General features: G+C 40.0%; 1 protein-coding gene across 3 annotated transcripts in view; it reads left to right on the top strand.

Annotated features, from left to right (window-relative positions):
• The window catches only part of LOC123972315 (collagen alpha-1(XI) chain-like), a 118,365-nt gene that overhangs the window by 92,925 nt on the left and 13,380 nt on the right, over positions 1–12,060 (top strand). For all 3 annotated transcript variants that reach the window (XM_046051721.1, XM_046051719.1, XM_046051720.1), the window contains 9 exons: positions 500–607; positions 744–851; positions 1,904–1,957; positions 2,457–2,510; positions 6,211–6,318; positions 9,244–9,297; positions 10,725–10,778; positions 10,911–10,964; positions 11,269–11,322. In XM_046051721.1, coding sequence (XP_045907677.1) covers positions 500–607; positions 744–851; positions 1,904–1,957; positions 2,457–2,510; positions 6,211–6,318; positions 9,244–9,297; positions 10,725–10,778; positions 10,911–10,964; positions 11,269–11,322 — 648 coding nt within the window. The remainder of the gene's footprint in view (positions 1–499; positions 608–743; positions 852–1,903; positions 1,958–2,456; positions 2,511–6,210; positions 6,319–9,243; positions 9,298–10,724; positions 10,779–10,910; positions 10,965–11,268; positions 11,323–12,060) is intronic.

Raw genomic sequence — 12,060 nt, 5'->3', positions numbered from 1 at the left:
AGCAGCTGAATCTTTTCACAGTAGTTAGATAAAGAGTACACCAGCACATCCCTCATCCTAGTGAAGCTCTGAGGCTAACAGCGGGGCCAGTGCACTTTTATTACTCTTCGTTCTTCTGATTTTATTACATTGTTATTGTTGTAAGGTTATATGCTATATATACTAATATGTGCTTGTTACGAAAGGTCTAAATTTACTCTAAACTTGTGAATGGTGTCCTTTTGGGAATTATTTTTGGTCATGTGGGCATACAATTGTTTTTAATCCTTTGGGTTGTTCTGTGAAAAAAAATTAAAACATAAGTAAGTATATTTAGGAAATTTTACATTATAGTGGCTACAGTCTGTGGAAAAGGTACTACTTTCTATTGTCAGAGTTTTCATGCTTCAAGTTAAACCAAGAACACTTTTTGTGGCTTTCAGCTGTTTCAGGCCGGTTCTTCTAGTTAGCTACCACAGAATGCAACAATGACTGATGGGTTTTTGTTCTTCGGTGACAGGGTTCTCCTGGAGAGAGAGGTGCTGCTGGCCCTGGAGGTCCCATTGGTCTGACAGGACGCAATGGCCCCCAAGGACCACCCGGCCCTGCTGGGGAAAAGGGCGGTCCTGTGAGTATTTCTGTCGTACTCTCGCTCAAGTCAAACACTTCTGTAACTCTCCACACTGCAGAGTTTGAGGAAAATGTTAAATTTGACTTCTGGCAATGCGGCACTTGTTAACAAATGTCATGAATGTTGTATTTAGGGAGAGAAAGGTCCCATGGGCCCTGCTGGCCGTGACGGCATTCAAGGTCCTGTTGGTCTTCCTGGGCCGGCTGGTCCTCAGGGTCCCCCTGGAGAGGACGGTGACAAGGTGGAGTAAAGATATGATACTCTGGAATACTAGATATCCCTGATTTAAATATAAACCTCAGAGAATTAGTGATGTTTAACACAAAAACTGCACATGGAGAGGTAAGACAAGGCAAAACAGATGGAGACATCCTCAGAGTACCACCTCAACATCTGTAACCATCAGCTCCTGCCCAATGAGAGCAGAACAATGTAGTTCAACTACAAATATTTCTGTAACACAAAAAAACATCAAAGAATACCACACATGTCTACAACTATCCTCACAATTTGTCCAGACATGTGAGGATGCTATATGCACTTCTTGGCACATCATCTTACTTTGTTTCTGTGGTATTTTTATACATAGGTCTATTGTTGTAATTACCTACACCATGGATATTTCACACATGCTGCTGCACTGTTGCCGCAATAAACATGTACTCCAGTGTCATACAGACACGGATATCTCAATTTACAGTGTAGATAAAAAGAAAATACTGAATTTAACACACACACACACACACGAACCACACATGAACAAATAGCCTAGTTGTTATGCCTGAAGCCTAGAGTGACAGAAACTAAGATTGTTGCATTCAGTATAAGAATAAAATAAAATAAAATAACAAAATAAGCACACACTGGAAGCATTAAAACATTTCTGAACACAAACATAAATAAATAGATGAACTGAAATTGCCAGTAGCTTACATACCCTGTTTAGCCGCAGGCCAGCAAATCCCACATCCACAGCGGATAGACTGAACCACAGATCTGCATCTTTACATTTGTAACCATCATGCCTCTCCGATCCAAGTCACGTCTTCCATCGCACCGTTTTGTCAATCATAGTGCCAATGGGGTTAGACAGGGAGCCAATCAATTAATTGCAAACACTCGCCCAAGGTCTTTGTGGGCCAATCAAATTAGAATCTCTTGAGAAATATTTACTGCTCGATTGTGGTAAAGGTGACACTTTAAGATATTAGACTTTGACTAAACATGGGAGGCAAGCGCCTCTTTAAGATGGAGAGGAGAGATGTGAGCTCTGCTGTTTGTGTTGCACCACAGGGAGAAGTTGGTGGACCTGGACAGAAGGGAAGCAAAGGAGACAAGGGTGAACTTGTGAGTCTTTTTTTCTTTATTTTTTATAAATATATTTTCATATATATATATATATAAGGCATAGAGATATGAAAGGTAATCCATGGTAATTGAGCAAAGAACACTAATCTTAGCTGCAGAATTCTCTCATGAGCTGCATAAATCAAAGAACACAGGTTACCTGGCAATGACTCATCTTAGGTCCCAACAGTCTGCAGCATATAAAGTGAAGTGCTGCTATGTTTCCTAAATGGTTACTTAGTCGCCAATAAAAATACCAGTGTGTTCTGTCCTCATCTTAAACATTTGTATTTTTCAGTCATCAAACATCACTATTGGAATATATTTTCCTATATTTTCCTCCTTCAGGTAGACAGTCTGTATGAGGATAAACAGCTTTAGCATGCAGTTGTTTTCATTAACTTCTATCTTGTGTGTACTAATAGTCCTACTGCAATTGCCAAGGCAACAACTAATAGGGATCCCAGTTAACAATATGTCACTGTTCCTTGTGTTTTAGGGTCCACCAGGCCCAAGTGGTCTTCAGGGTGTGCTCGGAGCTCCTGGTCCAGCTGTGAGTATTGCTTCCTCTGGTCATCTAATGTCAACTGTTCCCTCTGTGAAATATTATGCACTCTTATTAATGGATGTCACATTCAGGAATAAAACATGAAATGAAAAGAGAGTAGCAAAAGCCCACTTAGTAACCCATGCATATCATTATTTACTCCAAATATCATTTTACATTTTCTAAAAGGTTTCCAACCTTTATTTGGCAGATGATGAATTTGCTTGGAATTTAAAATATTCCTTTTGTTTCCAAATCTCAGTCTTAAAAATTGTTCTTCTCCTAATGGTAGCTCCTGCTTACCATGGTGGGTTCAGGGTCAAAACAGTGAAATGGCAAATCAAGTGTGAAATATTTACTCCAATTCAAGGCCTCGTGAAGACTGTGAAGATGATGAATTAAAAGAGAAATTGGAATTGGACCAAAAGGCCTGAGGGCAGAGCTTTTTAACTAGTTGTCTTCAGCGATGTAGTGTTAGCACAAAGTGCTAAAATCACCAGACATATCTGGTATTGCCACACTTGACCCTATTATTTGGTAGTTCAAGAACAGTGTGTACTCAATACAGGTTTTTAGTTTTACTTTACCATTTCTGGTTGATGGTGTAATAATCAGTGAAATTAGCTGAAAAATGGACACCATGCTCTTAATGGGACATAGTTGGAGACCCCTGTTACAACAAGGGAGCGTGATTTAAAAAGCAATGTTTTATTCTCTGGATGGGAAGCACTTAAGTACAGTTCCAGCCAGGTCAGGGATACAATATGCAAGTAGTAGAAGTAGTATGTTTTACTGTCGCCTCTGCAGCCCACAAACCTTTGGCTGCAGTCTCCATTCGTTTAAGAATCCCGATCCCTTACATCATCCTAATGTTACACAAATTTCATTTTAATCACGACTTTTACTTGAGGCAACGTATTAATATCAGGGTGCCCCACAAAGAGTTTTGTGATCGCAGTTGTTAACTGCTTGTCCTTTTAGTCTATTAGCAGTTACAAATGTGGAATTTCTATTGCTTTTCAATTCTTAATAGGATTAAACCTGTAACCTTTCAGTTGCAAAACCATCTCACAAACCACCATGGTACGCCAACCCGCCAATCATTAAATGCCTAATATGGCACCAGGTTTAGCTGCCTTGTATGCTGCAGAACATCCTCTACTCATCCATCTCATTAACACAACAGAACAGTCCTGTTTCTACAATAGCTGATGGCCTGAGGGCAACTAAAAGCTCATTGCTGTAAATTATCAGGCCTTAACAACCATTCTAGCAAAACTTCAGCATTTGCAGGGCTCTGTGGGGGCTACAATAGACCCGGTGAGATGAATTGCCGCGAGCAGGTAGTGCACCCAAGCTGAATAACAAATTATTTAACAGTTGTTTGTCCTGGTGAGTCAGTCTGCTCATGTGTATTCATATTTTCATAACTGAGACCTGACTCTTGCTGTGTAGTTTCAACATCATCTGCCCTCTATTTTTTATTGTTTTTTTATTGTATTGTTTTTTATTTATTTCAAGTCCTAATGCTGTTATCAATTTTGAATATTCTACCTACCCCACCTCTCAATCCAGGAAATATGTTGGTGTTTGTAAGGAATGATCCAATTTCCTTTTCAACTAAGGCTTAACAAGGTTTAGAACAGCACAGCCACCAGCATTGTCAAGATACAACTAAGGTCAAGCAGTTGGAATGAAACACTCTGTTAGGGCACTATTGATCTTCATCAGGATGTGGTAAACATCCTTTTCTATAATTAAAGTGTTTTTTTTAGCATCTAATAAAAAGACAAAAACTGCAATTTTATGATGTAAAACTTTTATTTGTCAATCAAAACATATATTAAGTTAGATGCATTTCAGGTGAGTCATACATTACACCAGCCTCAGCAGTGCCCCCAAGGCCTAAGCATCTCTTTTACCCACAGGTACAATGCGCGTAGCTGTGCTGAATCATATCTCATTCAATTACATCAGCTACACGTCCAATTTCAGATAGACCCATACAAAAATGATTACAGTTCTGAAAAATTAAACATCCTCAGTTGGAAAGTTTTAGTACAAGTAATTATACATTGACTTTTGATGATTAAGGCCCCTAAGAAAGCATTTTTCCAATTAGAACTTCATTGTGTGTTGAATGCACATATCTTTTCAGTTCCTTCCCTCTTACAGCTGTAATTCAAAAAATAGTGAGACAGTTTTTCAGTGCTGGAGAATATATTTTTACAGCACATTCTAAGGATTTAGCTTGTCTGACTTTCACCATGGAGACCAGAAATCGGATATTCCAGAGAGCTTCGAATGACAGACTACGGTCCACAGACCTTGTGGACATTAGATCAGGAATACATTGGACTTTTCCAAAATTCGTGTTGAAACCAAATCATCTGTACAACTGGAAGTAGGAAGTGTACAACCGGAATCATAACCACCCTTTATCTGGGGCCTTCATGATAACATAAACACTTCACATTCTCTGTGGTTGGCACATTTCACTGTTCATCAGGAGAAGCAAGCTACACAAACCAAGTTTTGGCCATGAGAACTGTTTTAAGCTTTCCTCCAAACAAAAATAGAGGTATGCATGTGGTGTTACAATGAATGACACATTGAGGAGCATTTAAATTCAAACACTCACTTTCTGATTCTAGTCTCCCTGAGGAGCTGCTGGGGCGGTCAGATTTGTGACTCTTGTGGTTTAAGTCCCTCTAAACTTCAGTCCACCTTGTCTCCAACTCTTTAGTTCAAAGCTGTACTCACGCTACCTGTAATCTCCAAACATTTCCGTCTAAACTGTTCTGCATTCAATACCGGGCCCTGAGGCTGCCTACATGTCCCAGGGCTCAGCGAGAGCTCCACAAGCACTTTCAAGTGCTGACATGCGTTTGAACTGAAAACTCCCAGTTTGTCAGCACTTCACTCCCTCCCTGTAGTCTCCCCTTTCTATCCTCTGCAGCCCTGTGCACCTGTGACTTCACAGATGAAGTCAGCATCTTTCACATACCCTCTTTACCACAACCCTTTGGCTGTACTTACAATATCCTGCATTCCCTGATGAGCAGCATTGGTAATCTTGCTGCTGTTTCCCCAGGTAGCCCAGCAGCACAGTGGATCAGTGGCTAGAATTGTTGCCTCTCTCTAATGTTTTTTTGTTGTTTTTTTGAGTTTGCATTTTGTTCCCCGTGCTGAAAGATCAGCAGGTTGGCTCTAAACTTTAAATGGGGTGTGAGTGTGAACGTCTGGTTGTGCGTTAGCCCTGAGATAGTCTCACATAGACATATATAGACATAGATCTATCTCCATCTGTAGGGGAGGAGAATTCAGTCGACCAATGGCAGGCTTATGCCTACAGCTGTTGACCTGTCCAGGGTTCATGCTGGGAAAAGCTCCAGCCCCCTCATGACCCTGAGCGTGAATATGTGGTTGTAAAAAATTGACTGATGGATGGAATTTCCATAAAATGACCTTCAGAAAAGGCATTAAGGTAAGTGTCTGCCCTGATCGGTGTTTGAATATGGGCATCGACCCACCCTCTGCCACGTGAGCTTGGATAAACGCCATAACCTTGGCAAGGATTAAGAGGGCAAATGAATCCCATAAGAGAAATTCCACATAATACGAGTGTACTGATATTTGCTGAATCTCCAGCTAATGGGGATCAGAATAAAGATGTTTGGATTTAATGAACTTTCTCCTGCTACAGGGCAGTGATGGTGAGTCTGGACCGAGAGGACAGCAGGGTATGTTTGGCCAGAAAGGAGACGAAGGACCCAGAGGATTCCCCGGTCTACCGGGACCTATCGGACTGCAGGTCAGTCTACATCAAATCTGCGTCTTTTCTATACACACACACACACACATACACACACACACACATGCTGATTCTCTTTTTCTCATTCTCTGAACACATGACAACCAGATCACGTTGAACCTAGCCTAGTAGGTATGCACATTGCTCTTCCTCTGTCAAAGCCAGCCAGAGCAGAATGAGTTCCTCCACGCCCCTTAACATTTCATCTCTCCTTACATCATTTACATTACATGAAAACAGTGCATAATTTATTAATGCAGCCTCGGCTCCCAATAACACTTTGTATTGCTCCTGGGCAAATAATGCTTTTTCCCCCTCAAGGACTTTCCTTAGCATAGACAGTGCTAAAAATCCATCACCATTGCTAGCATTTTGCATTTGGCATTTTGCCGCGGCGTTAATGGTGGAGGGGAGTCTGCCGTTGGTTATCCACTCAGACTACATCATTATCATGCAGTAAACCGCTTCCCTGCAGTGCTCCCAGACCCAAGTAAGAGACCCGCTGCTATGGTAGCCTCTATTCAATCAGATATTTGAATCAATGTATAGTATAAATTAATTTATCTCTCGCTAATATGTCTCATAATAGACATATTACAATACACATACATTATTCATTTCCTGGAAGATTTACTGAAAAGGGGCAGCAACTCTGAAGCAGGCAGTGAGAGTTTTGTTAAAGGATCCTTTTGATACTAGGATGGACACATTTGCTTTGTCTGTCTAGCTACCAGTACACCCTGCCTACACAAACATGGATTATGCATATGAAAGCCAGTGGAGTAGAGTAATATTTGAGGGCTTTTATCAATAAATGACCCACAGTTTTATTTTCCACTTCAACACACATTGATCTGTGGCTATTTATCTTATTTTTAATGGTAGTAGTTCATTGATTTATAGAAAGTGTTTTTCTTGGAATCATGCACAGTGTAAAGCACCCATTTTTGCTATTAAAATGACCCTATGTAACTTTTGAGAGAAGAAATAACCTATTGTTCCTCTTGTATATGAAAGGTTAAAACAATAACCAATAAAGTTCACCCTTTCCTCTGGGTTTTTTGCACATACAACCTTACTTGGTGTGGTATAACTAACACATGGTGGCTAATGCTCACTAATGATAGGAAACATTAGTTAACTGACATTGCTGAGTCACTTTGCTGAGTCATTTCACTGACTTGATCACTCTTTTCCTCTTGTGCAACTGTTCCACTATGTTTTGGTATTTACTATTATATCTATTATATATGTCACTTGTGCCAACAGTTGCCATTCAGCAAAAGTGACGTGGTCTAACTGAACAGTATACAGCATATTCTGTGTTTGCTTTAGGGATGAAATACTTAGGCTAAGCTTTATGTGACAACTGGCCCCACTCTATGTAGCTCTATTCAGCACTCTTTTCCTCAAAACTGCAACAGAATGAAAGAAGAAATGGGCAGAGCATTGGCTCATTTAAGCCAATGAGCTGAAGCTGAAGTAGCTTGCTTTGGTGGCACTGAATAAAGAAACAGACCATAGAATATCTCAAAGTCAATTAGCCAAGGACTCACTGAGGATGAAATTAGACCGAAGCCCTGCTGGTCAATAGGGCCAGATAACATTGTTATTAAGTGCAATTGGCTTTTAATTGGGCATAATGCACTCCATCTCCACTCTTTTAATCATGTTTGGCTAAGCTGCCCTTCCATAGATGGCAGTAGCCACTACAAGCTCAGCTCTTCAATGCAATTATCTGTAGCATTAATGATTTTCACTGTGGGGAATGAATGGCTTCGGTTTGAAAGGCTTCCATCATTCGTGGCTGTTTGCTGGGGAATATTGGAGTCTTCGCTGACTGCATGGATTCTTCAGATTAAGAGGTTAAGATATGAACGCAAAGGAGAGTAAATTTCAGATTTTATTAGACGAGAGTGTTATAGTTCAAGACTAGTGTGGAAAATAGGGGAAATGCCAAATCATAAGTAAATATTTATTGATTTGCTCTGATGTGTGTGCCAAAGAGTAGCTGTGTGTGATTTATGTTAATATTACTCACAATACGCCTCTTATTCATTCTAATCCATTAGTACACAGATTTCTCGAAGAAGCCTTACAAGTTTAACATTGATCAAGAGCCTGTCACATCCCAAACATTATACATGCAATAAGTTGACACTTTCTTTCTTTTTCCATTCATACTACCCTCCTGCTTTATTACTGTGACTAAAATCCCAGTCAGAGTGTATTATAAATTAGCCCTCTCTGCCATTGCAAAGGTACAGTAAATCAACAAAATGGGCTGAAACTACACATACGTGATCTCAATGATTGATATTCACGTCACTTTGATTTTACAGCAACTTATCATTACCGCTGCTATTCACCCACCTATTGATTATGCACGCTCAATCATCAGAGCTTAACTAACACAACAAATAATAACTGCAATTATGCATATAGACAATAAGGTACAATAGCAGGTGAGAGCTTCTTCATTTTCGTTGCAGATGCATCTTCCCAAGTTGTTTTCAAACCGTTTTAGTCTAACATGATTGAATCCCAAAACTGGATAGTGCACACCGATGCGCTGTCCCCTTTGTTTCCACTTTCCTGTGGACATAGATGGATGGAGCTCCCACCCTGTAATTTACACAGGCTGATTATACCCAAACCTCCCATACCCTTTAATTATAATAGGTGTCCTTCTTGACTAATTGTGTGTTTACACTCTGGGGTTCTGCTTGTATTAATGCATTCTCCATCACATTACATCCTAAAGCCCACCATTCCATACACATCATCTGAAAGCACCGGTTAATGAGCAGAAAAAATGTATTTATGCTCCTGTCGGTGGATTTTTTAAAAATGTGCGGCATTGTTTCAGGTGCTGCCTCACATGACCTTCTTCTTTGTTCTGAAGAATATTTGTCTTCTTTGCAGGGTTTGCCCGGCCCTCCTGGTGAGAAGGGAGAGAATGGAGACGTCGGACCAATGGTGAGTGTAGCTCTGTCTGTGACTTTTCTCTTTTACAGAGATTCACATTGTTTTCACGTACAACCCGGTGAGGTGGGAAATTGCGCTGATTGTTCTGAAGTTTTGGCTGGTGGCTGAGTTTGGCAACTCCACCAGCCACTTGACAAATGTTTTTGAAGTCTGTGGAAGATGTACAGAGACAAACATTTGTGCTGGTGAAATGTATGCTCAATTCCCATGCAGTATGCTTTTATCTACTATCTTTTATTAATTTTGCAGTACAGTTAGACTAAAAATACCCTCAATATAGTACAAAAGGGTGAGTTCAGTAGTTGGAAAAACAGTATCACGTACAGATATTGTATGGGGGATTGACTTTCTGATATACCATCACAGTAGCAGTTGATTGCAACGAACAGAGACCTGAGCTGATCTGTGTACAACTGTTCACATTGTCAACTTTTGGATCCTGGCTGTGGTACACAGAGCTATAGCCGAGTATTAGATGTTCGGCTCACACCTTAAGAGTATTGCCAAGATGTGGTGTTGTCTGGCAATAATCATACAATAATGAGCCTTGAATAAAAATAAAGCACGCAATTTCTCTTATCTACAAAATGTGCCACAATCAAGTACATTCAATTCACAGAAACCTTCAAACTTGTGCAAGCAGCCACCAGTTTATACTTAACATCATGAAAAACCCACCACTGCATGCATCAGTGAGTGCTTGTGCCAGTGGGCAGAGATTCTCCCACCAGCAGCACACCAGCACAAGTAACGCTCTGGTTCAGTGGTCGCAACCTCCATTTCTATAATACAGCAGGTGTTATCAAACAGAACAAAAGTGGAAAGTCAGAAATGTTTCTGAAGATTATCCAGTCCGATCTTCCTTGTATGGCTGCTGTGTTTTGGTAAGACATTGTCTTAAAAGAAAGATACGATGCTCACTCGAGATAGACATGTTTTCTGCATGTGTCCCATATGTTCAGTGGTCTTCTGTACTGTATTGTTATGCTATATATCACACAGAACCTTACTCACTTCCCCTGTAAATTTAGTTACATATAGTATATCTGCATAACATTGTGTTATGTTTTGTAAGTACTTACAATTGTTGTTTTCTTATTATGATTTTTCCTTATCTCTCTTCAGGTCTCTTCAGCTATCTACTTTTATGTTTCTATTTTCTTGCTCTCTTAATTCTTCATTTTACTACTCTGACACCTGCACCAACAGAAAAACACACATGTACTTCATGAGTAAAGTCTGATTTTGATTTAGGTTCTGGTACTCATTCAAAAACAACAACATTGTAGCACCAGGTGATTCTTTTGTGTTTATTATTTTACAGTGTAAGGTAGAGTATATGTTTAGTTTGCCTTCTGCATCAGATAAAGAATTCCATATTGGCGATACTGAACATTACTCCTGTTTTTGCTGAAAAGGGTCCACCTGGTCCTCCTGGCCCCAGAGGTCCTCAGGGTCCCAGCGGAGCAGATGTAAGTTTGTTTGTTTGTTTTATTTTTATTTTTTTATTTTTTTAAAAGACTTCAGTTTTGTGAAAAAAATAAAACAAATGTCTCTCTTTCTTGGTATAATCCCTAACTGTCCTGATTGTAATTTATCCACAGGGTGCACAAGGTCCTCCCGGTGGTATTGGTGCAATGGGAGGTGTTGGTGAGAAGGTAAGAACGTGGCCATATGATTTTGGAAGCACTTTCACCTCCTAAAAATGCATTCCCTTCATTTACTTTGGTTTGACCTGCTGCAAAACAAGTATATTCTTTGGAATGTTTCTTTTTCTGCTCCTGAAGGACACTGCCATTTTAAAACCATGTAATGCCTCAAAGGGTTTATATGTTTGACATGACAAAGTAGAAGATACAAACCAAAAGCACAGAGCTGACAAACACTGTGTGGGTTGTTCACTGCCAGTTTGATGATCCTCATTTTAACACATTAATCCACATTTTCACTGTGACGTAACAGGGAGAAACTGGTGAAGCTGGAAACCCAGGACCACCTGGAGAGCCTGGTATTGGAGTAAGTAAAGTATCATGTTAAAGTATTCCTCGTCGAATTTTAGGTTTTTAATTCCCAGAAGCAAGATAACTGACCATTCATACATCCATACATGTGTAAACAGCCCTTAAAATGCATAGCAAGTAGCACGACACGCAATCCAGCAGTGAGCTCTTGTGTACAATTAATCCCATGTATAACTTTGGACTGTTAAAACAATGTCCATGGGTAAAGCTAATTAAGTTAGGTTTATTATTTGACATATCATTTGTGGCGGGGCTGTTCTACCACTGAGTATTTTACCTCCACATTACTCTAGGTTGACGTGTAGCAGTGCTAACAACCTGAGGGCTTTTCAGTAGATAATTAGCTCAGCCACATTTGGACTCAAAAGTCAGGATATCTCAGGGGTTACTGTGTGTGACAAAAGCCTCACATTAGCATGTGTGTACATGTTTCACAGTAATATTTTGTTGTTTAACGTCTCCAGGAAGTTACGTTAAATGGCAGGAAATTCACCTTCTCATAACTCGTTAACATTCACTCACTGTATATAGCCATCACCTGCATCAATACACATAATAACATCAGTTTCACATTGCAGCATACTGTTTGTGTTTGCCTGCAAAAGTGCCTTTTACTTTCCAGTGGAATAAATAATGATAAAGTATCCACACTAGGCATCTCGGATATCTCAGATCAGCACAGTGCCATTGATCCAGGCTAAGCAGTAGACATTGGTTGGGTAGACAAGGCAGG

Source organism: Micropterus dolomieu, linkage group LG06, assembly GCF_021292245.1.
Source record: "Micropterus dolomieu isolate WLL.071019.BEF.003 ecotype Adirondacks linkage group LG06, ASM2129224v1, whole genome shotgun sequence".
Taxonomy (NCBI): Eukaryota; Metazoa; Chordata; class Actinopteri; order Centrarchiformes; family Centrarchidae; genus Micropterus; species Micropterus dolomieu.
Note: the sequence above shows the minus strand (reverse complement) of the source record. Positions and strands in the feature narration are given on the sequence as shown.